General features: G+C 50.3%; 1 protein-coding gene across 5 annotated transcripts; it reads right to left on the reverse strand.

Annotated features, from left to right (window-relative positions):
- Window positions 1-33: 33 nt before the first annotated feature.
- On the reverse strand, window positions 34-27,596 carry RPAP1 (RNA polymerase II associated protein 1). 5 transcript variants are annotated; one of them, XM_054451783.2, is made up of 25 exons: window positions 27,490-27,596; window positions 20,221-20,477; window positions 19,777-19,925; window positions 19,404-19,493; window positions 18,787-18,907; window positions 17,987-18,208; window positions 14,254-14,433; window positions 13,095-13,210; window positions 12,700-12,798; window positions 11,468-11,569; window positions 11,093-11,260; window positions 10,656-10,838; window positions 10,400-10,534; window positions 10,131-10,301; window positions 7,906-8,063; window positions 7,016-7,174; window positions 6,691-6,892; window positions 6,167-6,276; window positions 5,688-5,883; window positions 4,998-5,150; window positions 4,637-4,779; window positions 3,297-4,053; window positions 868-1,044; window positions 660-719; window positions 34-553 (listed from the first exon to the last, which is right to left on the reverse strand). In XM_054451783.2, exons 2-25 carry the CDS (start codon window positions 20,399-20,401, stop codon window positions 404-406), a joined length of 4,182 nt encoding a protein of 1,393 aa, XP_054307758.1. In that variant the 5' UTR covers window positions 20,402-20,477; window positions 27,490-27,596; the 3' UTR covers window positions 34-403. The 5 variants fall into 5 exon arrangements, with proteins under 5 accessions (XP_054307758.1, XP_054307759.1, XP_063508662.1 ...); XM_054451784.2 differs by having other exon boundaries at window positions 27,246-27,516; XM_063652592.1 differs by lacking the exon at window positions 20,221-20,477 and having other exon boundaries at window positions 27,490-27,560.

The raw sequence follows: 27,596 nt of genomic DNA on the forward strand, positions 1-27,596 counted from the left end.
ACTAACATGGCTGAAATCAGTCCAAATCAGATGTCCAGGAGATAAAAAGCATTTATTTTAATGCACAGCTATAGCATTCATATACCTCAGCCCGGGGCAGGGGTTGGGCAGGAGTTAGGTAAGAAGGGATGCATTTAGTTTGCCCTGTCCCCAAAGAGGGGGTAAATAGCTAAGCCACTCTTCACTCCCAGCACAGACCTTCAGAAGCCCCAGATATCAGGATGTAATGGTAGGGCTCACTCTGCTCTAAAACAGCTCAAACAACCTGCTCCCAGGAAGGCAAGCCTTCTGCTTCTTGGTCTTCTGCCTACCATTAGGACACAATGTCCTTCGTCTGGCCAGGCATCTGTTGAAAGGCTGGATACAGGACAATGTACCCATCTTTCCATCTATATCAACTATCCTAGGTCTCTGATCCCCCATTTTGGAGAACTGTTGAAGTCAGTCTCTGGAGGTAGTGATGACGCAGAGGGGGCAACTGAGAATAGAGCTCAAAGCCCTCTGGGAGCGTGACATTGGGAAGCTTATAGTGCAGGAGGTGCTGCCGGAGACCCTGCAGAAAGGAAAGAAACCTTATGAAGTGGATAATGAGATCCTGTTGTGGTCTCTGTCCCCCAAGATCCTCTAATGTCTCACCCTCCTAATGGCCCTGACCCTACCTCATCTGCCAGCAGCCATGTTTTCTGCAGCATACTCCTGCGGGCAGCTTTTACCTCATCCTAGAAGCAGAACAGGGAGAGGTGGCACTGAGCCGAGGGCTGGTACCCACCACTGGCCTTGCTTGACACTTACCTCTTCCCCAGCTGGCCCAGAGGCAGCTCAATTGCTAGCTCCCTTCCTTCCTCTGAAGATGGAGATGTAACTTACTGAGCTCTGTGGGTCCTGAGAGAAGATGAAGCTATTGACATGAGCCACAGCCACAGCATAGAGCACGGGGCACCAACGTGGACGGAGCACACCAGTAACCAGGGTCCGGAAGTAGAGCTGAAGGAGGGCCAGGTTGTCTTCAGGAGGCACTGTGTAACACTCCAGGGACACAGGCAACTGTGACAGGGGAAATGACGTGCTGAGGGGGAGAGTAGGAATCTATATACATCCATAAGGTGCGTGGATAATGATCACATGAAAGCAAATCATGAGGGCAGAGATCAGGTCCTAGACAGACATCTGTCCTTCTAGCACAAGGATCAGGGTTAAAGACTACAGAGCAGACGTCGGGGAAAACTGGGAACTGAGAAGCAGCCATTAAAAAGCATGAAATTGGCCATGTGTAGTGGGCCACGCCTGTAATCCCAGCACTTAGGAGGCTGAGGCAGGCGGATCACATGAAGTTAGGAATTCAAGACCAGCCTGGCCAACATGGTGAAACCCCATCTCTATGGAAAATACAAAAATTAGCTGGGCATGGTGGTGGGTGCTTGTAGTCCCAGCTGCTTGGGAGGCTGAAGCAGGGGAATCGCTTGAACCCGGGGGCGGAGGTTGCAGTGAGCTGAGCACGCCACTGCACTCCAGCCTGGGCAACAGAGCGAGACTTCGTCTCAAAAAAAAAAAAAAAAAAAAATTAGCTGGGCATGGTGCTGTGTTCCTGTAATCCCAGGTACTCAGGAGGCTGAGGCAGGAGAATTGCTTGAACCTGGGAGCTAGAGGTTGCAGTGAACCAAGATCATCAGGCCATTGCACTCCAGCCTGAGCAACAGCGTGAGACTCTGTCTCAAAAAAAAAAATAAAAAACAAAAAAACGAAATCTTAAAAACAAAAAAGAAAATACAATAATTTCTTTTTTTTTTTTTTTTTTTTTTAAATAGAGTCTTGTTCTATTTCCAAGTCTGGAATGCAGTGGTATGATCATAGCTCACCGGCAGCCTCAACCTGCTGAGCTCAAGTGATCCTCCTGCCTCAGGCTCCTGAGTAACTGGGTCTACGGGCAAATCACCAGGTCTGGCTAATTTTCAAATAATTTTTTGTAGAGATGGCATCTAGCTTTCTTGCCCAAGCTGGTCTGAAACTCTTGGCTTCAAGTGATCCTCCCACCTTGGCCTCCCAAAATGTTGGATTACAGTCATGAGCCACCTCACCCAGCCATAACATAGTAACTCTTTTTTTTTTTTTTTCCTTTTTTGAGATGGAGTTTCACTCTTGTTGCCCAGGCTGGAGTGCAGTGCTATGATCTCGGCTCACGGCAACCTCTGCCTCCTGGGTTCAAGCGATTCTCCTGCCTCAGCCTCCCAAGTAGCTGGGAGTAGCTGGGATTACAGGCGCGCACCACCACACCCGGCTAATTTTTTGTATTTTTTTTAGTAGAGACAGGGTTTCACCATGTTGGCCAGCTGGTCTCAAACTCTTGACCTCAGATGATCTGCCCACCTCGGCCTCCCAAAGTGCTGGGATTACAGGCATGAGCCACCGCACCTGGCAAACATAGTAACTCTTTACAGCTTATAAATTTAAGTCCTTAGCCTAATATTTGAGGCCCTCTCAGACTTCACTTCTTATTTTTAGCCTTAAGTTCCCAACAGAAATCTCTTCTCCCTCCTTCTGCCCTTTGTCATGCTCCCTTTGCTTATGTTATTCTGCTAGGAATCTCCTTCCTTTCTACCTCCTCACCAATTCAAATTCTACCCAACCTACAGTGCCTGGGTCAATCCCCACTTCTTCCACAAAGCCCAATTTGATCTTTCCCTTCTCTGAATCCTGACAACACCTAGCATCTGAATAATTCACAACTATGTAGGTTTTCAGTAAATCTCTTCTTATCTAGACTGTAGCACTGATAAGCAAGGAGCTATGCCTTATTAATAGTAATGAATATCCATTATATGCCAGATACCATGTTAAACCCTTTTCTTTTTTCTTTTTTGAGACAGGGTCTTGCTCTGTCACCCAGGCTGGAGTGCAGTGGTGCGATCTCGGCTCACTGTCGCCTCCGCCTCCCAGGTTCAAGCGATTCTCCTGCCTCAGCCTCCCGAGTAGCTGGGACTACAGGCACCTGCAACCACGCCCAGCTAAGTTTTGTATTTTTAGTAGAAATGGGGTTTCACTATGTTGCCTAGGCTGGTCTCAAACTCCTGACCTCAAGTGATCCACCCACCTCGGCTTCCCAGAGTGATGGAATTACAGGCGTGAGCCACCACACCCAGCCCACGTTAAGCCCTTTTCATTGATTCTCTTAATCCCCTCAAAGCCCCCAAGAGGTAAGATGAGGAAGCTGAGGTCTTCCAAAGCTCCTCAAGGCTCAGGACTGCCCCCGAGGCCCAGTGCAGGGTACCCTTGCAGGTCCTGCTGGGCTGAGAAAGTACCTGGGTCAGAGGCAGGCTCAGAGCTCGCAAGGTTCCCACGTGTTCCCCAAAGAGGGCAAGGCGCAAGGTGACACTGAACCGACGCTGCAGGGGCAGGAGGACCAGGGCCCCAAAGAGGTGGTCCCCAAAAGAGACAGCCTCAAAATGATCCAGAAAGTTGGCATAGAGGTCAGGGAAAGACGTCAGGCCAGGGAGTGGGCAGTCCAGGTTGAGGTTTGGCAAGACTTGAGGCTGACAGAGCTGGGCGAGGAGGGCTGCCACCAGATGCTGTACTGGGGACTCCCGGAACAGCTCACTGTCCACCAGAAACACACACATGAGCCGTGCCAGGCGGGCAGCAGGGGGCACAGCCCAGAGAGCCTGGGGGCGCCAGCTCTCCAGAACTAGCACCCACTGCAGGACCCGCATGGCTGTGCCCATGGTGTCTGTGGGAGAGAGTCCCGAGGGGGTGTCTGAAGCCCGGTGGTAGAGGCGAATCAGTGGCAGGAAGGACCAGTCGGTGGGCAGCAGAGGCTCCGTAGGCATGGGCAGTAGCAGGGTTGGGACTCGCTGTAGCTCCCCTCGGTGCAGAGCCTGGGAGGCCAGCAGACTGGCTCGGGCTGGCGAGCAATGAGTCAGGTAGCAGCTGCGGATGCTGGGGAGGTCCTGGCAGGCCTGAGCCAGCAGAGTCCCTTGCCCACACCGAGGGACCCTGCTGCTTCCTAACGACAGCTGGTCAGAGAAGTCAGCTGCCTCTGGACCCCCTGATGTTCTTTCCCTGTAATGGGACCCAAAAGCCAAAAATGAGGGCTGGAACCACAGCACTTGGAGGCTGTACCAGCTCTTTGGAACTTCCTGGAGGCTCCCAGGTCCAGACCTGTGCCTCTCTGCTCCCTTAACAATTTCCCGCGCAGTGCTGTGTAGCAGTTAAGAGGATGCACACTACAGCCAGCTGCCTAGGCATGAGTTTACATAACTTCTCTGGGCCTCCATTCCCTCGGAGTAAAATAAGGATAATAATAGTATCTATCTCATGGCCCAAGTAAAATACTTAAAATGTAGATAAATACATAAGGGAGTATCAGACACAGAGTAAACAGTAGCTGATGGCTATTACATGTGTGTAACTGATTTATATACCATTGTTTTAGCCATGCAGTCACACTGAAGTCTCACAATCATTCTTGGGTGTGGTTAGCCTGATCCTCACTTCACTAATGAGGTAATGGAAGCTCGGAAGAGTTAAGTGTCATCCGTGGAAGAAAGAGAATTTAGGTCTCCTGGCTCCAAATTCAGGGCTGCTCTGTTAACTGCAGCAGCATCCAAAAGGGCTGAGTTGATGCCACCAACCAAGCACTTACGGGAGGAACTCCAGCCGGAATACACAGCTCAGCAGCAGCTCATGGGTGAGGTACTCACTTCCGGGCAGCAGCCGGCTCAGCAGGGCCAAGGCCATACCATGATAGAGGGCAGCATGGGTGGCTGGCAGTGGCTGCAGCGCTGCCTGCAGACAGAAAAGCAGGGAACTACCTAGTACAGGAGAAGGGGACGTGGCAGAGAGAAGTGAGGAAGAGGATAAAAGTGAGGCTGAAGGGCACAGGTCCAGGGCATGTCTGGAGGAAAGTGGGAGCTGCATGGCCTGGCAGAAGCAGGCTGGGTTCCACAGAAACAGGAAGGAAATAACGGGATGGGGGGCAGAAACTGTCAGACAGGGGGACCTACCGCTTTCTGGGCCAGAGCGAGTGCCAGGTACTGCAGGTGGTACTCATGGCGCAGGGCCCATGCAGAGAAAGGTGTGAGGTGTGGGGCAGCCCCAGGAGCCACACACTGGAGGAAGTAATTCTGGAGTCCCGGGGCAGCCAATATGGCAGCCAGCTGAGGAAAAGCAATTTTGTTCAGATCTAGAAATTGACTCTGATGCCTTCTAGGGCTCCCCAGGTGGCTGCCCCTCTCTCCAGACTCAGGGAAATGAGTGCCGGCAGAAGGCCTCCCTTCCCCATAGGACGGCCTCCCTTCCCCATAGGTCACCCTCCCACTTTCTTTTTGGTTTTTTTTGAGACGGAGTTTCGCTCTTGTTGCCCAGGCTGGAGTGCAATGGTGTGATCTCAGCTCACCGCAACCTCTGCCTCCCGGGTTCAAGCGATTCTCCTGCCTCAGCCTCCCGAGTAGCTGGGATTACAGGCATGTGCCATCATGCCTGGCTAATTTTGTATTTTTAGTAGAGATGGGGTTTCTCCATGTTGGCCAGGCTGGTCTCGAACTCCCGACCTCAGGTGATCTGCCCACCTCGGCCTCCCAAAGTGCTGGGATTACAGGCGTGAGCCACCACGCCCATCCCACCCTCCCACTTTCTTTCTGATTCCTGCCATCTTGGCCCCTTGCCTGGCCCCTAATCAGGCACCCCACACTTACCTGGCCACACAGCCCCTTGTGGATCTGGGCCAGGGTATTAAGCAGAGAGAGGAGGGCAGTGAGGAATGGGAAGGGTGAGGCTGAGCCAGCCAGACTGAGACGGGGGCAGCCTCCAGAGCAGCCCAGTGACACGAGGCTGGGGGGAGCTTCAGGGGCTGGCACACAGGACAACGGGTTGCAGAGAAGGGAGCAGTGCCTGTAGGTGAAGTGGAGAGTCTGAGGGGGACTCTGGACTGGCGTGTGCCAGGCTGGAAAGAGCTGCTGGGTCTGTACCTAAGACTAACGGGGGTCTGGCTGTGGAGGTCAGTGCTGCTCACACTCCTCAGAGCCCACCCCACTGCTGCCTGCTAGGGACTCAGGTTTCCCTTGGGCTGAGGGCCTGCACCCTGGGATGGACCTGGGAGCTGGACCCAGGAATCCCACAAGGAAAGAAACTGCCTCCTCCCCTGCTTCCCCCAGCTACCAAACACAGTACATACCTAAGGGAATCCCACAGGCTGCCCAGGGTGGGCTGACTCAGCAGTGGCAGCAACAGCTCCTCTGACAGGCGCTCCATGTCCTGGAGCCAATCCTCCGGGCATAAGCTTGGCTGGTAGACCAAGGAATTCACTGAGCTGATGGCCCAGCCATTCATTCTCCTAGACCCTGTGTACCCAGGCCAATGCCACCATCCCAAGAGCCCAAAAGAGCACATTTGGAGGCTTCTGCAGGCTGAGCCTTCTGAAGGGAGAGAAGGCCCCGATGTGTAGGGGGCATAAAGAGGGAGCACACAGGCTACAGGAAGGCTGAGCTGCTGCGTGGGCTCTCTGGTCCCCACCAAATGGCTCCTGGGAAGCTCCACGGGGATATGGAGGTGGAAAGAGGAGGAAGGGTAGGAATTAAAAGGGAAGATAGTAAATGGGGAAGTAGGAGTGGAGAGATGGACACAGAGAGGGAGCAACGGGTGGAATGTAGCTGAAGGCAGGGTGCGGGGCCTGGTGGGCGGCCGGCAGGAGGCACTCACTTGCTGGCTCCAGGCCTGGTAGTAGGCTCCCAGGAACAACAGGCAGGCAATGGGCACTGGGCCCACGGCTCTCCACATCTCAGGTCTGGACAGCAACTTCAAGGTCTGCCTTAGACACGGCTCAACAAGAGGCTGGAGCCCAGACACCTGTGTCCAAGTGACTAAGGAAGGGGTGGCCGAGAGGCTGGCCTCAGCAGAATCACTACAAAAGTGACAAAGGGGGCCACAGTGAGGATCTGGCTGTCTCATGGCCCTTTACACTCCAGTCACCCCAGCCCTGTGGAGGAGCCCTCCACCTGTCCTGTGGGTCCTGGCTATAAACTACCTGATGGTTTCAGCAGGGGTGCTGCCAGCTGCCAGGGTTAGCTGGGTGAGGAGAGTGAGCAGTGAGGCTATCCGCTGCATGGACAGGGGCTGAGGTGGGTGGGTGCTGAGGTTCCGCGGCACCACCTGCAAGGCCCGAATCAGCACTGGGTAGAGCTCCCTAGGGAAGAACAGGGACTGATTTTCACTGTATGAAAGCAAGTGGAGACATGAGACACAGGTCACAGCCCTGACCCAGGGATCTGCAGTTTGGTAAAGGAGGATGAGGAGGAAGAGTGGGGCACTTTTGGAAGGCTCAGCCCTAAAGAATGGAAAGGATGTTGTCCTTCAAGGCTGCCCCCAACAGGGAATTTAAATGTGATTTCACAGATACCAATACTTTTTTTTTTTTTTGAGACAGATTCTGTTGCCCAGGCTGGAATGCAGTGGAGTGATGGAGTGATCTCGGCTCACTGCAACCTCTGCCGCCCAGGTTAAACCGATTCTCCTGCCTCAGCCTCCCGAGTAGTTGGGATTACAGGTGTGTGCCACCACGCCTGGCTAATTTTTGTATTTTTAGTAGAGATGGGGTTTCACCATATTGGCCAGTATGGTCTCGAACTCCTGACTTCGCGATACACCTTGGCATCCCAAAGTGCTGGGATTACAGACATGAGCCACCGTGCCCGGCCAATGATTTTGAGCATAGAATACTCAAATCCAGCCAGGTTTATCCCCCTCTTCCCTGGTTGGGCCTGACTCCTAAGCCTTTTCACATCTGGCAGAAGCCCTCCCACTCATTCTTATCCTTCCTCCAAGCTTGGGACCTTGAGCAAGGCTGAGATGTTTGATTTGTCCAAAAGAGCAGAACTGAAGGTGTCTAGGGGGAGCCTACCCCCTGCCTCTCCTCACCTGTAAAGGTGACCGCCCTGGCCATAGGAGGCAGCCACAGCCCACAGACGGAGGGCCTCGGTGCTCAGCGTCTCAGCTTCCTCTGGGGGCAAGGCCAGTTCTTGGGGAGCCTCAGCTATGAAGCGGCACAGGCGGCTCCGGAGATCAAAGCTGCTCAACTGGAAATGGGCAGAGTCTGGGGATCAGGGTCAGCTGTGAGTCTCAAGTCCAGCTACTCTCAGCTGGACAGAGGGTGGCTTAACTCAACCCTGACCCAGGCCCCTCTGGTGCCACAAAGTCATACCTCATCCACCCTGCCCTTCCTTCTTATTTTATTATTTATTTAAAATTTCAATTTTATTATGTTATTTTTTATCATTTATTATTATTTTGAGACAGAGTCTTGCTCTGTTGCCCAGGCTGAAGTGCAGTGGCGTGATCTTGGCTCACCACAACTTCTGTCTCCCAGGTTCAAGAGACTCTCCTGCCTCAGCCTCCCGAGTAGCTGGGACTACAGGCATGTGCCACCATGCCCGGCTAATTTTTGTATTTTTAGTAGAGACGGGGTTTCATTATGTTGGCCAGGCTGGTCTTGAACTGCTGACCTCGTGATCCACCCACCTCGGCCTTCCAAAACGTTGGGATTACAGGTGTGAGCCACCGCACCTGGCCCCTATTATTTTTTTATTTTTATTATTATTATTTTTTTAGATGGAGTCTCGCTCTGTCACCCAGGCTGGAGTGCAGTGGCGTGATCTCAGCTCACTGCAAGCTCCACCTCCTGGGTTCAAGCAATTCTCCTGTCTCAGCCTCCTGAGTAGCTGGGACTACAGGTGTGTGCCACCACGCCTGGCTAATTTTTTGTATTTTTAGTAGAGACGGGGTTTCACAGTGTTAGCCAGGATGGTCTTGATCTCCTGACCTCGTGACCTACCTGCCTCAGCCTCCCAAAGTGCTGGGATTACAGGCGTGAGCCACCGCACCAGGCCTATTTTTTTATTTTTATTTATTTATTTATTTTTGAGACAGAGTCTCGCTCTGTTGCCCAGGCTGGAGTGCAGTGGTGCAATCTTGGCTCACTGCAATCTCCGCCCCTCCAGGTTTAAGTAATTCTCTGCCTCAGCCTCTGGAGTAGCTGGGATTACAGGCGCATGCCACCAGGCCTGGCTAATTTTTTGTATTTTTAGTAGAGACAGGGTTTCACCATCTTGGTCAGGCTGGTCTTGAACTCCTGACCTCATGATCCACTTCCCTTGGCCTCCCAAAGTGCTGGGATTACAGGTGTGAGCCACCGCGCCCGGCCCTATTATTTTTTTTAGATGTAGTCTTGCTCTGCCACCCAGGCTGGAATGCAGTGGTGTGATCTTGGCTCACTCCACCCTCCATCTCCCGGGTTCAAGCAATTCTCCTGCCTCAGCCTCCCAAGTAGCTGGAACTACAGGCTCACACCACTACACCTGGCTAATTTTTGTAGTTTTAGTAGAGACGGGGTTTTGCCATATTGGCCAGGCTGGTCTCGAACTCCTGACCTCAAGTGATCCACCACCTCGGCCTCCCAAAGTGTTGGGATTACAGGCGTGAGCCACTGCACCTGGCCAGTAGTAGTATTTTTGAGACGGGGTCTCACCCTGTTGCCTAGGCTGTAGTGCAGTGATTGGTGCAATCAGCCCACTGCAGCCTCAACCTCCCAGCTCAAGTGATCCTTCTACCTCAGCCTACCGAGTAGCTGAGACTACAGGCACGTGCTACCATATCTAGCTAATTTTTTGTTTTTGTTTTTTGTAGAGACAGAGTCTTGCTATGTTGTCCAGGCTGGCCCCTGAACTCCTGGCCCCAAGTGTTCCCCCTGCCTTGGCCTCCCAAAGTGCTGGGATTACAGGCCTGAGCCACTACACCCAGCCCTCCCTCTTTATAGCAAGGCTTGCTGGGCACCTTCTCTAGGGCTACTTGGCTATAGGTGATGAATGCCTATGCGCATGAGGCCCTTCTGATCTGGGTCTAGGAAACAGGGAGACCTCCTATCACATCATGAGACCACAGTAGACCTATATGATGCACCAGGCTCCAGTAAACAGGCTCCAGTAAACAGGTTCATGCCTGGTGGTTTCTGTCGCATTTCTAAGCAACTGGATCAGAGAGGAAGAAGATGGCAAGAGCTGGCCACCCAGAGTTCAGGAGCCATGTTTAGCTCCCAACCCAACCCTGTCCCATGCATTCCCCCATCCCTCGCCCTGTGTCCTGCTCACCAGCCGGGCAGCAATATTCCTCCCAGCTGAGGCCAGGACACGAAGTAGTTTCATGGCAGTAGCACAGGGTACTTTGTATAGACTAGGGGTAGGCCCTGCCCCCACAGGAGACCAACTGGTGGGCAAGAACTCTCGAACTATGGTCTCTATCAGCCGAGGGCACTCCAGGACCTATGGGAGACAGGAGGAAAAAGGGAAGCAGGGAGGCTGTGGGTCAAGACAAGGCCCAGCTAGGCTTTTTGCCCATTCCCTGCTCCCTTTTTTCTCACCCTTGTGGCTGACTCCAGGGAATGCCGGGCCAGGCGGATGAGCACGGCCAGGATGTCAAGGACCACAGCAGGTCCTGGGTATGTCACCTCCAGCACGTAGCGCAGCCGAGGCAGCAGGCTGGTAGCCAGGAGCCCCTGGGAGTTGGAGAGAGAAACCCACTGACAAATGCAGCTGGACCCTGGGCATTGATGGCCCCTCTTTCCAGCATGTGCTTGTCCCCTGGGCCATGGGATGGGAAAGACGCTGTCCCTTTACCTTGATGACATCATGTCGGGCCAGGTCAGGTGGAGGCCGGCTTTCTTCTTCAGGGCTTTTCCTTTTTGCTTTTCCTGCTGTGCATTCTTCATCCTCGTCCTCATCCTCCTTGTCCTCCTGGCTGGGCATCAGAGGGAACGTCAAAGCTCCATGGTACCAAGAGAAGGTGCTGTCGAGGAGCTCCTGCCAGAGGAACGGGAGTTGGGGGGCAATGCTGAAGGGGCCAGGAAATGGATCCAGGAGTAGAGAGGATGCTCCCCAAAAAAAACCAGAAAGGCAAGCCTCCTGGGCTTTAGGGACTTTAGGAGATGAAGGAGACGCCTGCCAACCCATTCTACATCTTGCCTGCAAAGCCTTAGCAATGGGGCCATGCCCAGGAACAGGAATATGGACCCTGGCACCTCCCAGCCCAAGCCCCATTCCTATCCCTGTGGTACCTCATCTCCAGGAGCCACCAGCAGAGCCCGAAGAGCACGGATGGCGGTTGCAATGACCCCATCCACTCTGTCATCCAAGGAGAAACGCAGTAGGAAGAGGAAACCAGCATCCAAAAGGAGGCTTAAGACACTGCCTGCTAGCCGGTCCCCAAACTCACCAGCCTGGGCCTGGGGGCAGGAGGATAAAACCTTGCTGAAGATGCTGAAGTTATCTAGAGGCTTTGCCCTAATCCTTCATTTGCCCCCCTATGATCCTAGGTTGTTAAAAGCACATAGCTGGCTAGTGAGCCAGAGTGAAAAGGGCAGGAGATGGGGAAGTCTGAGGCTGTGGGGTGAAGGGAAGGGTGGGCAAGACCAGGCTGGCAATCCACTCACCCTGCTGATGACCTGGGCCAACACATGCAGTGCCAGTGCTCTCTGCTGGGAAACCTGGCTGCGGGTCAGGTGGAACAGCTCCTGTAGGGAGTACCCCGCTCTCTGGGGCAGGGACAAGAAGTCAGAAGCAGCCAGGATACAGCACAGTGCCCCCAAAACACCAAGCAAGGTATCACAGGAAAGACAAAGATAAATAAGTGAAATCTGCCCTGCTTTCCATGGAGCCTCAAGCCGGTAAAGATAAGACTTGCATACAAGTAACCATGCCATGAGGCAGATGCAGAGGAATGTGGTAACTGATGTTTAATTTGCGACCAGCGGACAGGAGAAAGAGAGAAGGGGACCTGGAAAATTGAATTGGTCTCAGTGGATGGGTAGAGCTTCGATGGCCTGACATGGAGCAAAAGGCAAAGGCATTTGCTGGAGTGAGTGGAGTCCTGGAGGGCCCTGAGCACAGGAGGTATGTGGGGAGAGGCCAGCAGAGTGGTGTAGCAGGAAGTGGAGGAGGCAGAGCAGCAGGGCCAGCAGGGACAAAAGGTGGAAGGAGTATCTTGCCCAGCTGAGACCAGAACCTTATTCTGTGAGCAGAGGGAAGCTGGGAAACTTCTGGAGGCAAGGCATGGCCTGAGCTGAGCCGGAAGAAATCAGCACGGCAGCCCCGAGAGACATGGAATAGCAGGGGTGCGGAGAATGGAGGGCATGGAGAGTGAGCAGACCGAGGAAGCAAGGCCACAGTGCAGGAGGCATCATGAGGAGGTGACAGAAGATCGGCAAATTCTAGCAACTGACCAGAATACGGAGGGAGGATCAAGATTTTGAGCCCAAGAAACTGAATGCCATGCCTGTAATCCCAGCACTTTGGGAGGCCGAGGCAGGCGGATCACAGGCTCAGATCAAGACCATTCTGGCTAACACGGTGAAACCCCGTCTCTACTAAAAATACAAAAATTAGCTGGACATGGTGGCACGCGCCTGTAATCCCAGCTAGTCAGGAGGCTGAGGCAGGAGAATGGCTTGAACCTGGGAGGTGGAGGCTGCAGTGAGCCAAGATCATACCGCTGCACTCCAGCCTCGGCCAGAGCGAGATTCCGTCTCCAAAAAAAGAAACTGAATGCACAGCAAGGGCATGAACTAGAACAGGGCACACAGAAGGTCAAAGGCAGTTGACCAGAGATCCTTTTCCATGGGGTTGTTAAAAAAGCTGCCCCATCCTCTCCAGTCCCGTGCCTCACTTCTGCCTCCTCTCCATGGTGGTGCAGACCCAGGTGGGTGGGCAGGTCCACGTCAGGGGCCAGTAGTTCTCCCTGAAGACTGAATCGAGCCTGCATCCTCTAATGGGAAGAGAAAGAGGACTGTGGTCTGGGGGCTCCAGCAACCTTCCCACACCCACTCCCCACCTTTAATCCCAGGCCTTTCAGGACTTAGGTACTGACTCTACTTCTAACCAGAAATGGGGCTTATCTGGCCGTGGGAGCCAGGCAGAGTGATGGGAAAGGTGGGTGACAGCAAAGGAGAGATGCTTCTCAGGCTCTGGGCAATAGAAAGGCCTGAGTTCTGAGGGCAAGGGCAGCAGCTCCTTTCCTGCCCTATCTCACCCTCCCCTTGTAGGCCAGCTGGCCCTCCTCACCTCTTGTGTCTGCCGCCGCTGGACAGGGGGCAAGTCCTGGGTCCAGTGGAGCTTCTCCAGCTCGACAGTGTCCATGTGCAGCCATTCTTTCTGAGGGGTCACGGGCAGTGCCAGAGCTGGGGAGACAGAGCATGACAGTATTACCCAAAGGGCTCAGCTCACTATCCACAGGGATCCCCACCATCACCCAGCAGCTGCCACATCCACTTCCGTTCCAGGATCTGCCAGCTTCTACCCTCAGTTATGGCTAAATGGCATGGCCCAGGGACTGGAACTCCTGGGGCTGGGGTGAAAGTCTCAAATATGACAGACACACTCCATCCTGGGCTCCAGCCCCTTGCTGACCCCAAGGATTTGTTGGGAGGGGAGAGAGGAGGAGAAAGAGAAGGAAGAAAGAGAAAGAAAGGATAAAAAGAGGAAGGAGGAGGACCACATATGTCAGGAAGGCACCATCTCCACTTTCCAGTACCAGCCGTTAAAGCAGTAGGAGAGTGGGGACAACGAGGAGGAGGCAGCTATACTGCTCCTGGGGGGCAGGATACAGAAACAAATCCCACAGCATTTTCCTCCTTCACGCCTACCCCCACCCAACCTGCTCAGCTGGCCTGGAGCTCCTCCGGGGGCATGAGGTTCCTGGCTCTCATAATTCAATTTCTTATTTTGTTAATCACTAATGAAATAATCTAGTTTCTGGGAAATGAGTGCTTCCACTGGCCTCTCTGCTTCTGGTCTGGCATGTTCATAAGACCTTTGTCAGATTCTGCCTCTCTCATTACCCTGGCCCCGCCATCTTTCCCCCAACACTGTGAGCAGAGAGAGAAAGAACAGTGGGATGGACAGAGTCAGAGCTGGGGCAGCTACAGCAAGGGCAGGAAGATAGTCTGCCGGGAGTGGGTGGAGTGGGATTCAGCCATCACGCATTGCTGCCTCTTAAAAGGGAAAGCGGAGAAGGAGCAGTAACAGGACAAGAAAACAGGAAGCATGTGCAGGAAGAAGACATGCATCAGCAATGAAGACTGACTTGAAGCCAATAATGAGGATTAATGTTAGATGTCCAAAAGCACAGAAGCTTCTCTCTTCTCTCATTTGCCAGGCCTAGGAGAAGGGACAATTTCCCCTACTTTTATCCACCAAAATATGACCCCCGCCTCCTGCAAACCTGGGGCTTCTGAATCCAGCTTGTCTCCCTTCCTGGGCTCACTGGCAAAAGCTGACATGAGGGGTTCCTCCTTGGTGACATTAGCAGAGGGTCCTCCTGGCCTCTGCTCCTCAGAGGCCGTCTCTCCTGTTTGCTCTTGCGTGCGGCTGTGAGATCTCAAGAAAGCAACCAAGCTGGGGTCTAGAGGCGAAGGTAGAGGGGAGAGTGAGTGAGGGTAGATCCTCCCTGGCCTCCTACAGACCTGGAACCTGCTGAATATCACCTGTCTGTGGGTGCCAAGGACAGGACAAGCTGCTTCCGAGCCTGGGCCTGAGCCTTCTGGGTGCTCCTGTGGCCCGTCAATGACCCAGCCTTCTCACACCTGTGGGGTCACTAGGCCCGCCTGCCCACCTGCCCACCTTTCCCTCTATCCCTCCCAGTCCACTGGCCCAGGTTCCTATGCCTATCCTTGTCTTTGGTTTCAGGTCACAGTTCCAACGTTAAGTGGCTGTAGAATGAATAAGTTAATGTTGACTAGGGCCAAAAAGAAGGCATTTACGGAAAGAATTTCCTTCTCTTAGCTAATTTATGCACACATACTTACATATATATATTATATATATATATAATATATAATATATATTATATATATTTTATATATAATATATATTATATATTATATATATATATATATATATTTTTTTTTTGAGATGGAGTCTCGCTCTGTCGCCCAGGCTGGAGTGCAGTGGTGCAATCTCAACTTACTGCAAACTCCATCTCCCAGGTTCAAGGGATTCTCCTGCCTCAGCCTCCTGAGTAGCTGGGATTAAAAGTGCCTGCCACCACGCCCAGCTAATTTTTGTATTTTTACTAGAGACGGGGTTTTACCATGTTAGTCAGGCTGTATATATATATTTTTAAAGAGATAGGGTCTTGCTCTGTTACCCATGCTGGAGTGCAGTGGCACAATCGTAGCTCACCATAACCTCAAACTCCTGGGCTCAAGCAATCCTCCCACCTCAGCCTCCCAAATAACTGGGACTACAGGCATGCACTACCATACCTGGCTAATTTTTTTTTTTTTTTTTGAGACAGAGTCTCACTCTGTCGCCCAGGCTGGAGTGCCGTGGCACGATCTCGGCTCACTGCAAGGTCTGCCTCCCGGGTTCAAGTGATTTTCTTGCCTCAGCCTCCCGAGTAGCTGGGACTACAGGCGTGTGCCACCATGCCCAGCTAATTTTTATATTTTTAGTAGAGACAGGGTTTCACCATGTTGGCCAGGATGGTCTCAATGTCTTGATCTTGAGATCCGCCCACCTCAGCCTCCCAAAGTGCTGGGATTACAGGCGTGAGCCTCCACACCTGGCTGTAATTTTTTGTATCTTTATTTTTTGTAGAGATGGGGTCTCATGATGTTGCCCAAGCTGGTCTTGAACTCTTGGCCTCAAGCAATCCTCTCACCTCAACCTCCCAAAGTGCTGGAATTACAGGTGCAAGGCACCATACTGAGCCCTAACACGTATTATACTCTACAGAGGTGCTAGTATACAGTGGGTAACAAGATTGACTGAGTGCCTGGCATTTTGGTGAACAGACACTAGGGGGGAGGTATAGCCTAGAACAGTATCACAGAGTAGAAGAGACTATACGTATACTAGAGTATAGCTATAATAAAGCATAGTGTATACTATACCGGGGTAGTATAGTTATACATAGCACAGTGGTTAAAAAGCAGGGCCTTGGCTGAGCGCGGTGACCATCTCAAAAAAAAATCGCAGCACTTCAGCAGGCCGAGGCAGATGGGTCTCTTGAGGTCAGGAGTTCAAGACCAGCCTGGCCAATATGGTGAAACCCATCTCTACTAAAAATACAAAAAAATTAGCTGGGTGTGGTGGTGCACATCTGTAATCCCAGTTACTCAGAAGGCTGAGGCAGGAGAATCGCTTGAACTTGGGAGGCACAGGTTGCAGTGAGCTGAGATCGTGCCACTGCACTCCAGCCAGGGCAACAGAGCGAGACTCCGTCTCAAAAAAAAAAAAAAAAAAAAAAGCAGGGCCTATGAGACCGGGTAGATCTGGGTTTAAATCCTGTGCTCCTTATAAGCTGTGTGACCTGGGTAGAATTTCTTTTAAATTGTAGGCCTCAGTTTTTTTTCATAAGTAAAATATGGTTAATACCACCTATCTCACAGGACAATTTTAAGGACAGAACTGAATAATGCATTAAAGGTCAGGCACGGTGGCTCATGCCTGTAATCCCAGCACTTTGGGAGGCTGAGGTTGGTGGATCACTTGATGCCAGGAGTTTGAAACTAGCCTGGCCAATATGGTGAGACCCCATCTCTACTGAAAATAAAAAAAATTAGCCAAGCATGGTGGTACACACCTCTAATCCCAGCTGCTGAAAAGGCTGAGGCACAAGAATCACTTGAACCTGGGAGGCAGAGGTTGCAGTGAGCCGAGATAGTGCCATTGCACTCCAGCCTGGGTGACAGAGGGAGACTCTGAAAACAAAAAACAAAAAACAAAAACCAACCTGTGCAATATAGTGAGACGTCATCTCTACAAAAACCTTAAAAGAAATTCGCGGGGGGCCAGGCACGGTGGCTCACACCTGTAATCCCAGCACTTTGGGAGGCACTTTGATCCACCTGAGGTCAAGAGTTCGAAACCAGCCTGGCCAACACATGGAAACCCCGTCTCTACTAAAAATACAAAAAATTAGCCAGGAATGGTGGCAGGCGCCTGTAATCCCAGCTACTTTGGAGGCTGAGACAGGAGAATTGCTTGAACCTGGGAGGCGGAGGCTGCAGTGAGCAGAGATTGCGCCACTGCACTCCAGCCTGGGCAACAAGAGGAAAAATCTGTCTTAAAAAAAAAAAAAGCCTAGGCGCAGTGGCTCACATCTGTAATCCCAGCACTTTGGGAGGCCAAGGCCAGTGGATCACCTGAGGTCAGGAGTTCGACACCAGCCTGGCCAACATGGTGAAACCACGTCTCTACTAAAAATACAAAAATTAGTTGGGTATGGTGATGGGCGCCTGTAATCCCAGATGCTCAGGAGGCTGAGGCAGGAGAATCATTTGAACCCAGGAAGCGGAGGTTGCAGTGAGCCTAGACCACGCCATTGCACTCCAACCTGGGCAACAAGAGTGAAACTCCATCTCAAAAAAAAAAAAAAAAAAAAAGAAAGGCCGGGCGTGGTTCATGCTTGTAATCCCAGCACTTTGGGAGGCCGAGGAGGGCACATCACCTGAGGTTGGGAGTTTGAGACCAGCCTGACCAACATGGAGAAACCCCACCTCTACTAAAAATACAAAAAATTAGCCGGGCGCGGTGGCAGATGCCTGTAATTCCAGCTACTCAAGAGGCTGAGGTAGGAGAATCTCTTGAATCTGGGAGGCGGAGGTTGTGGTGAGCCGAGATTGTGCTATTGCATTCCAGCCTAGGCAACAAGAGTGAAACTCTGTCCCAAAAAAAAAAAAAAAAAAAAATTAGCTGAGTGTGGTGCTGTGTGCCTGTAATCCCAGCTACACAGGAGGCTAAAGTGGGAGGATTGCTTGAGCTGTGAAGGTGGCGGTTGCAGTGAGCCGAAATCGTGCCACTGCATTCCAGCCTGGGTGACAGAGCAAGACCATCTCAAAAAAAAAGCATTAAAGTACTCAGCACAGTGCCCGGAACTCACAGTAAGCCTAGCTCAATAAGTGGTATTCCTCTCCTAGCCTGGTCTCAGCAGGAAAGCCAGGCACCCATACCAAGCTGGGCCAGCAACCGCTGCTGTTCCTGCAGGATCTCCTCAGGAGCCATGGCCTGCAGTCTTGCTATGTTCTCTTCATGGATAGTCTGGGCTTCCTGCTCAGCTTCTTGATCCCTGAGCCCCTTCCCTGTGACCAGATTGGGTCCCTGAAAGCTGTGGCTGCTCCCAGGAAGCTGGCAGCCCTGGTCCCTAGGAGTGGGTGTCTCACAGGTCACGGCACCTGGAAGAAAGGTATGATCACATTCATTATTCTGTCCTCCATGACTCTAACTGGGCTTTTTGGCCTTCTTCTATAAGCCTGTTAGCCCTGGAGACAGGTATAGACCCAAGCTTTCCTCAGAGTGGAGACCCCACTGGGTCTGGCGCAGCGACTCCAGGTGGCTTCTCCACTCACTGCTTCCCTAGTACTTATATGAAAAGGTTTTCCTCAGAAACATCCTAATTTCTGACTCTTCTCTTAGACATCTAGGCAAGCATCTATAGCCAGGGGCCTGCTCCCAGCTGTTCAGCTAATAATTTGCATCATTAAAAGGATCTTGGCCAACACATTTATTTTACAGTCTCTGCCAGACACTTCTGCCCTATTCCCTTTCTCTTAGGACTGCATAATGGCCTGCCCCACTCCCAGCACCTGAGACTGAGATATGGACCCAAGCCTCCCATACCTAGTATTCTCAGACTACTTGAGATGGCTCAAATGCACCTCTCATTTGAGGCAGGAAGACATATCTTCAAAAATGACCCTATGATTGTGTCTTTTAAAAAGGCCAAGCCCAATCCTCTTCAACCCCGGCTCACCCTCTGGTGGGCCCAGGTTGGGCACAACTTCCCCAACTGATGGGCCCTTGGCTTCAGCTATCCTCCTTGCCGCAATTTCCTGGGCAAAGATGCTTCTCTTACCAGATGTTGCTGATTTCCCCTGTGGGGCAAAAAGAAAACCCAGGTTACTGATGCTCATCATCCCACTTTCCTCTCAACCTCTTTATATCAAGGCCTCTGGAACAAAGAGATAAAAGGGGCTTTGCTCAATTTCCAGGGATCACAACCCTAGTTCTCAGAAAAAGGAGAGGTCTATAGGAGTAAAGGTCTTAGACTCTGACAGACTTGGGTTGAAGTTCTAGCTCTTCTACCTATTAGATGTGTGGTGTTGGACAAGTTATTTATCTCTTTGGGGTCTCAGTTTCCTCATATGAAAAATGGGAATAAGGACTCCTCGTCCCCAAGGTATTATCATGATACCTGCCTTATATGTTTGTTATGAAGATTAAAAGAAGTAATGGGTATAAAGTGCTTAGTATGGTCCTACTTTATAAATGAAATTGCTTATCATCATTAAAACTACCTGCCTGGAGAAGATGCACTATGAGACTCACCTGTCTGTCTCCTAAGCACCACCTAAGCTTACCCTTGCCTACCTGTGTGTCCCGCGAGCGAAGGAACACAGCGGGGAAAGCAACGCCACTGGGCACAGGCAGATTCACGGCCACTGAACTTGTATCTCGTTCCTGTAGCAACAAAGCACAAAGTTGTGAAGCACAATGGAGAAACTTCCCCAGGCTGGACCCTATCCTATTAGCCCAGTTCTGAACGATGAGAACCTCATTCTGGGGGGTTATGGACCCTCCTCCCTTCAGGGCAGTGATTCTAACCCAGCCCCCAACCTGACCTCAGGGGGTAAAAATCTACCTTTCTGAAGCACCCTCCACTGATAAGCCTCACCCACCCCAAGCATCCAATATCCCTGTTGCCCTAGAACAGCTTATCCTACTCAGCCAGAGTGAGACGCACAATAATCTTAGTCAAGACAGCAGTAATGTGCTGATCATGCCTCCTTAGCCTCTCCTCTGGGTCCTCATCCTCAGGCAGGCAGTGGCCAGGGCTGGGCCTGGCTCTCTTCGGAGGAGAAGGGACCAAAGCTGGGGGCAAATCTGGGAGATCTGAGAAAGAAAAGATCCCAAACGTGAGTATATGCGCACCTTCCTAGGAAGACACTGCAGGCTAGGGAAGAAAGACAGCTGCCATGGGGCCCTGGCTCAAGCTGTGTCATCTTGGGTAAGATATTTAACCTCTTTGAGCCTCATTTTCTTCCTCTGTAAAATGGGGCTGCAGAAACACAGGCTATGCAGTGTCTGAAATAATAATGATGTGTCTGAATCCAACCACAACAGGAAGAGGGAGGGGCCCGAGGCTGTACCCTCTCTACTTCTCAGCCTCACATCCACGGGAACTCACTGTCCAACATCACCACATCCCGATGGTCCTGGAGCGGAGGCCGGTCTGAGTTGGCATCACCACCGCCCCTATTTCCTTTCTTCACCAACTGCACTGCTGGGGCTGCACCAGCTGCGAGAAACTGACTCTGGAAGCGCAGCAGGTCCACCTCGGACTCCCCTGGCTTCGGTCTCGACAGCATCTTGCTGCTCCAGCTGCCTCCCCAATACGACTCTCTCCAGCAGTGTCTCCGTGTGGGGATTCCCTCTTATTCATCCCTAAGAGCAAGAAAGAATATGGGCCCTCTGCAACTGAACCTGATTCTCTTTATTGGGCATCAGCGAAGATCTTCTTTATCCTGGGGTTCACATGAACTCATTCCTCCTCATTCATACCTTACTGCCGTTCCCTCTGTCTTCAGCCCTCCCTGATGTCATCAGCCTAGCAACAATATTTATAGCCAACTTAGGTTGTTTACAATCTATGGGTGATAAAACTCTCAGGAACAACCAGCAGGAGACCTGAGGAAAATGTCATCAGGGCCGGGCAGATAAATGTTATCATAATGGGGGGTGATGATTCTGTATCAAACTGGAGAGAACATGCTTGGCCTAAAGGCCAATGTAAATTATTAAAACCTTGGGCTGTAAAATATCAATATAAAAAACATTTGTGGCCAGGCGCAGTGGCTCACGCCCGTAATCCCAGCACTCTGTAAGGCCAAGACGGGTGGGTCACCTGAGGCCAGGAGTTCAAGACCAGCCTGGCCAACATGGTGAAACCCCATCTCTACTAAAAATACAAAAAATTAGCTGGGCGTTGTGGTGGGTGCCTGTAATCCCAGCTACTTGGGAAGCTGAGACAGGAGAATCGCTTGAACCTGGGAGATGGAGGCTGCTGTGAGCCGAGATCGCACCATTGCACTCCAGCCTGGGCAACAAGAGTAAAACTCCGTCTCAAAACAAAAAAAATTATGTCTACGCACTAGCAAAGAACATGCAGAAAATGGAATTAAGAAAACAATTGCATTGGCCAGATGCGGTGGCTCACGCCTGTAATCACGGCACTTTGGGAGGCCGAGGCGTGTGGATTACGAGGTCAGGAGATCGAGACCATCCTGGCTAACACGGTGAAACCCTGTCTCTACTAAAAATATAAAAAACTAGCCGGGCATGGTGGCGGGCACCTGTATTCCCAGCTACTCGGGAGGCTAAGGCAGGAGAATGGTGTGAACCCGGGAGGCAGAGCTTGCAGTGATCTGAGATGGAGCCACTGCACTCCAGCTTGGGCGACAGAGTGAGACTCTGTCTCAAAAAAAAAAAAAAAAAAAAAAAAACAGACAGGATCTCACTCTGTCACCTAGGTTGGAATGCAGTCTGCTATCATAGCTTACTACAGCCTCAAACTCCTAGGCTTGAGTGATCCTCCCACTTGACACAGAAAGTTAATTTAATTGCCCCAAATCCACAGTAAATGTCAGAAACAGAATCTCAAGTTAGGCACTCAAGCTGCAGAATGTATGCACTTCTCTATCTGCTCAACCTTGACAATGATTAAGTGATCAGAGGCTTAGAGGATAAAAAAGGAAAGAAAAAACACACAAAAAAATCAACAAACAAGTCAGCAATCAAATGTTTGTTTTGTATCATGATAAAATATGCACATTTCTATTTTTCTCTATATACTGTAAATTTATGTACTTTTTAAACTTGTGATTGGTTATAATGTTAGATTTACAGATTTATATAGATAGTATGAACAGTTTCCATATGTAGTCTTCACCCAGTTTCTCCAAAGGTTAAGACTTTACGTAACCATGGCACAAAGGCAAAAAAGAAATTAACATAGAGACCTTAAATGTATTTGTCAATAAAAAGGAATGAAGTTCTAATGCACAAACATTGAAAACATTATGCTAAGTGAAAGAAGCTATATGACTCAGAAACATTTTATTTAGTGAAAAGAAAGAAAGAAGCTAGCCAGAAAGGGCCTCATATTGTATGATTCTATTCATATGGAATGTCCAAAATAGGCAAATCCATAGAGACAGAAAGTAGATTAGTAGTTGCCAGGGGCTAGGAGAGCTGGAGGGAAATGGGAATTGACAGCTAATGGGTATGGAGCATCTTTTTGGAGTAATGAAAATGTTCAACCTTGTGAATGTACTAAAAGCCATGAATTGTAAACTTTATTAATTTATTGTGACAGGGTCTGGCTCTGTCACCCAGGCTGGAGTGCAGTAGCATGATCGTGGCTCACTGCAACCTCTACCTCCTGGGCTTAAGCTGTCCTCCCACCTCAGTCTCCCAAAAAGCTAGGACTACAGATGCACCACCACACTCAGCTAATTTTTGGGTTTTTTTTTTTTTTTTTTTGAGACAGAGTTTTGCTCTTGTTGTCCAGGCTGGTGTGCAATGGCGCGATCTCGGTTCACTGCAACCTCTGACTCCCAGGTTCAAGTGATTCTCCTGCCTCAGCCTCCTGAGTAGCTGGGATTACAGGCGCCCACCACCATGCCTGGCTAATTTTTTGTAGTTTTTCAGTAGAGACAGGGTTTCACCATGTTGGTCAGGCTGATCTTGAACTCCTGACCTCATGATCCGCCTGCCTTGGCCTCCCAAAGTGCTGGGATTACAGGTGTGAGCCACCGTGCCCCGCAATTTTTGTGTTTTTTGCAAAGACAGGGTTTCACCATGTTGTCCAGGCTGGTCTCGATCTCCTGGGCTCAAGAAATCTGCCCACCTCGGGCTCCCAAAGTGCTGGGATTACAGGCCTGAGCTACTGCACCTGGCCTGTAAACTTTTAAAATGATGAATTCTGGCCAGGCTCGGTGGCTCACGTTGGTAATCCCAGCACTTTGGGAGGCTGAGACAGGTGGCTCACGAGGTGAGGAGTTCAAACCAGCCTGACTAACATGGTGAAGTCTCTACTAAAAATACAAAAAAAATTAGCTGAGTGTGGTGGCAGGTGCCTGTAATCCCAGCTACTTAGGAGGCTGAGGCAGAAGAATCACTTGAACTGGGGAGGCGGAGGCTGCGGTGAGCCAAGATCGCACCACTGCACTCCAGCCTGGGCGACAGAGTGAGACTCCGTCTCAAAAAAATAATAATAATAAAATAAAACGATGACTTCTGTGGTATATAAACCATATCTCAATTATAAAACAAAAAACACTGGGCTGGCCAAACAAAGATATCTGCTAGCTGGCTGGCTAGTTTTGGAACCCCTGAGCTAGATGCTGATAATAATAAAAATATTGTTATATCTAACACTTATTGAGCACTTAGTATGCACCACATAATGTTCTCTAAGCACTTTTTCCATATTCATTCATTTAATCCTCATAACAGCCTAGGAGGTGGGCTACTACTATTTTTTTTTTTCTTTGAGATGGAGTTTCACTCTTGTTGCCCAGGCTGGAGTACAATGGCACGATCTCGGCTCACTGCAACCTCTGCCTCCCAGGTTCAAGCGATTCTCCTGCCTCAGTCTCCCTAGTAGCTGGGATTATAGGCATGTGCCACCATGCCCAGCTAATTTTGTATTTTTAGTAGAGACGGGGTTTCTCCATGTTGGTCAGGCTGGTCTCGAACTCCCGACCTCAGGTGATCCGCCCGCCTCTGCCTCCCAAAGTGCTGGGATTACAGGCATGAGCCACTGCAACGGGCCAGTTACTACTATTATTCAAATTTTACAGCTGAGAAAAGAATAGTGCTGAGAAGTTAAGTATTTGCCCAAGGTCTTAGTGTAAGTAAGTGCTAGGATTAGGATTCAATCCCAGTCAGGCCATGCTCTTACCCACTATGTTCTACTGCCTACTGCTGTGTGGCGCCTGGGTGTCCTGGAAGTCTGGAATAGTGAGGCAGATGGGGAAGAACTATAAAGAATCTCCTGAAGAGCAAAGGCTGGAACTACACTAAGCTTTCTCAATAGGGACTACTGATCTTTATGGCTGGGTAATTGCTGTGGGAAGCTGTCCTGTGCACTGTAGGATGTTTAGCGGCATTCCTGGCTTTTACCCACTAGATGTCATCATCAAACCTCCTCCCCTAGTTGTGACAAGTAAAAATGTCTCCAGACATTGCCAAATGTCACCTTGGAAAAAATCACCCCCAGTTGAAAACCACTGAACCAGACCTTGAAGGATAAGATAGGCCTCCAGCCAGAAGGGAGAGCTGGGCAAAGGTATAGAAGCAGGGAATAGGGCCGGGTACAGTGGCTCATGCCTGTAATCCCAGCACTTTGAGGCTGAGGTGGGTGGATCATTTGAGGTCAGGAGTTCAAGACCAGCTTGGCCAACATGGTGAAACCCCATCTCTACTAAAAATACAAAAAAATTAGGCAGGTGTGGTGGCATGTGCCTGTACTCCCAAGCTACTTGGGAGGCTGAGGCAGGAGAATGGTTTGAACCCAGGAGGCGGAGGTTGCAGTGAGCCAAGATTGAGCCACTGCACTCCAGCTTGGGTGACAGAGTTAGACTCCACCTCGAAAAAAAAAAAAAAAAAACAGGGAATAAATATGGTACATGGGAGAACATGATGAAGTTGACTACCTCCTAAAAGTTGAAGGAGGATGAGATGGAGAGGTAGACAAGCTAGACAGCTGGAACTAACAATAGTGCTGAATGAAGGCCGGGCATGGTGGCTCATGCCTGTAATCCCAGCACTTTGGGAGGCCAAGGCAGGCAGATCACGAGGTCGGGAGATCGAGACCATCCTGGCTAACACGGTGAAATGCTATCTCTACTAAAAATACAAAAAATTAGCTGGGTGTGGTGGCGCGTGCCTGTAGTCCCAGCTACTGTGGAGGCTGAGGCAGGAGAATGGCATGAACCCGGGAGGTGGAGGTTGCAATGAGCCGAGATCGTGCCACTGCACTCCAGCCTGGGGGACAGAGCATGAGACTCTGTCTCAAAAAAAAAAAAAAAAAAAAAGTGCTGAATGACACATCTCCTTACTTTTTCTTCATCTACTTCTAAGCAGGATCAGATCTAATAACTAAGCCAGCATTGGAAACATGTCCCAACACAGGGGTTGGAGGCAGGCTAAAAGGGGTAGAAATGGTGAAACAATCACATGACGGTGTGACCTTAAGAACATTATCAAAAAATTTTTTTGAGAGTGTACTCTGGGCTGAGTGGTGTACAAGGGGCTGTAAATATAAAGAAATAGAGGTAAAATTCAGTCCCTGGGTTCAAGGGGCTTACTGGGGAGACAGAGACCATGCCGAAATGCTGGGTCTTTCAATAATTTCCCACTTCATTATCTCTCTTTGCCCACACAAGTCTAGAAATTCTAAAGGTTTACAGTTTAAATGATGTCTCCAAGATTGTAAAGGTCTTCCTTTGGTCAATGATGTACCAAAATTTGGGGTGAGAGAATATGGTAAACACACAAATAAATTTACAAGGCAGTACATCCCAGTGATCAAATTAATCACATAGAAGATCAGTGCTACACGATTTCGGAGGTGGGAAAAATCCCTAAAGGTTAAAAATAGAGGTCAATATTGAAAGAGAAAACTTAGATAAGTAGAGAACTGGAGGAAGTGGATGAAGTGAGCAAAGACCTGTCTACAAAATTTCATCTTAAATTTGGCATAGAACTTGTATTAAGTACTATTTGTAGCATGACCACAGCAAAGTATACAGATGTGCCTTTTCCTGGATGGGAGGTAAACAGTATGAAAATGGACTGCCTGTGTTCAAATCCAGGCTCTGCCATTTTTTAACTGTGTAAGCTTAAGCAAGGTATTTTACTGAAGTTACTGTGCTTGTTTCCTCATCTGTAACATGAAGATAACTGTACCTACCTCCTGAATTAATTATATATATGTAAGAAGATTAGAACAGAGTCTCATACATGAAAGGACACAAACGCCAGTTATGATTCTTATTATTTATATAGCCAAAGGGCAGATAACCATATCTAATTGTTGGGCAGCCCGGCCAACAAACAAGGAAAAAGTCTCCTACCCCAGTGTCTACCCAAAGGCCCTAAGGAAGGCTGAACTAGATGAAGTGAGAATCCATAGTATGTTAACAATTCACTCCTGTAAGATTCTACATAAGCAGAAACAATTCCTCCTACTTATCCATGGATTCGTGTAACCCAAAAGCAAAGTCCAGCTCACTTCACAGGGTGCGCCATACCTACATCACAAAGAGAGCCAGGGGGGTTATGGGCACCAGTTTTGGAATCAATAGGCCAGAAGTCAAATACCAGTTCCACTACTTACTAAATGCACTAAATGTGCAAAATTAGGCAAGTTATCTATGTTGTCCTTTTTTTTTTTTTGAGACAGACTCTCCCTCTTGTTGCCCAGGCTGGAGTGCAATAGCACGATCTCGGCACACTGCAACCTCCGCCTCCTGGGTTCAAGTGATTCTCCTGCCTCAGGCTCCCGAGTAGCTGGGATTACAGGCGCCTGCCACCACGCCCGGCTAATTTTTTGTATTATTTTAGTAGAGACGGGGTTTCACCATGTTGGCCAGACTGGTCTCGAACTCCTGACCTCAGGTGACCCGCCCGCCTCGGCCTCCCAAAGTGCTGGGATTACAGGCGTGAGCCACCGTGCGCGGCCTCTATGCTGTCTTAAGTCCCATTTCCACAACTGTAAAATGTGAGTAACAGGTCCTATATAATAGGAAATGTGTGAGGATTTAAATGACTATGCACGCAAAGCGCTTAGCCCAGTGCCTGTTACTGATATAAATAAACCTCTGTAACAATTATTTTAGTCCTAAGTAAAGCCACCAGTGTGTTTCCCCACAAATTCAGCGCAGATTTGTCCAGAACCAATCCGTGCTAGAAATGATAACATTTTCAGTTATTAATAGAATAAGAATGGGTTGGCCGGGCGCGGTGGCTCACGCCTGTAATCTTAAAGAATAATGCCTAAAGAGTAACTCGTAAAAAAAAAAGTAGTCCTAACAATGGACCTCTGGGTTTATCTTGGCCCCGGAGGAGTCTCTGGGGCTTTTACATTGCAGCCTATCCTCCAGAGCCAGGATCCAATCCCAAGTCGGGACGCGTGACTGCCCTTACCGCTCAGATCAAGGGCTCCAGTTAAGCCTCCTGGACCACCCAACTCTACAATGAGGAATCACCGAGTCGCAGCTTTCGCCGCCCGTTGAAGGGCCGTGCCCGAGATCTATGCACAGAGGAGGCCACAGTTGCTCCCTTACAGACCACAGGCCCGCAGGCAGGTTCCAGCAAAGAAACTGGACACGCTACCCTGGGTCCTCCTCCCAGATCACCTGAAATCCGTCCCTCCAGCCCCGCCACCTACGTGCTCCAGGCCTGTCTGGGCGCCGCCATCTTGCCCCGCAGAGATCGCGTTTCCGCCGCCGCCAGATTCCAGCTTCCGCCCCGCAGCCCAGCTACGCCTCTCCCGGG

This window comes from Pongo pygmaeus, chromosome 16 (assembly GCF_028885625.2).
Source record: "Pongo pygmaeus isolate AG05252 chromosome 16, NHGRI_mPonPyg2-v2.0_pri, whole genome shotgun sequence".
NCBI classification, from domain to species: Eukaryota; Metazoa; Chordata; class Mammalia; order Primates; family Hominidae; genus Pongo; species Pongo pygmaeus.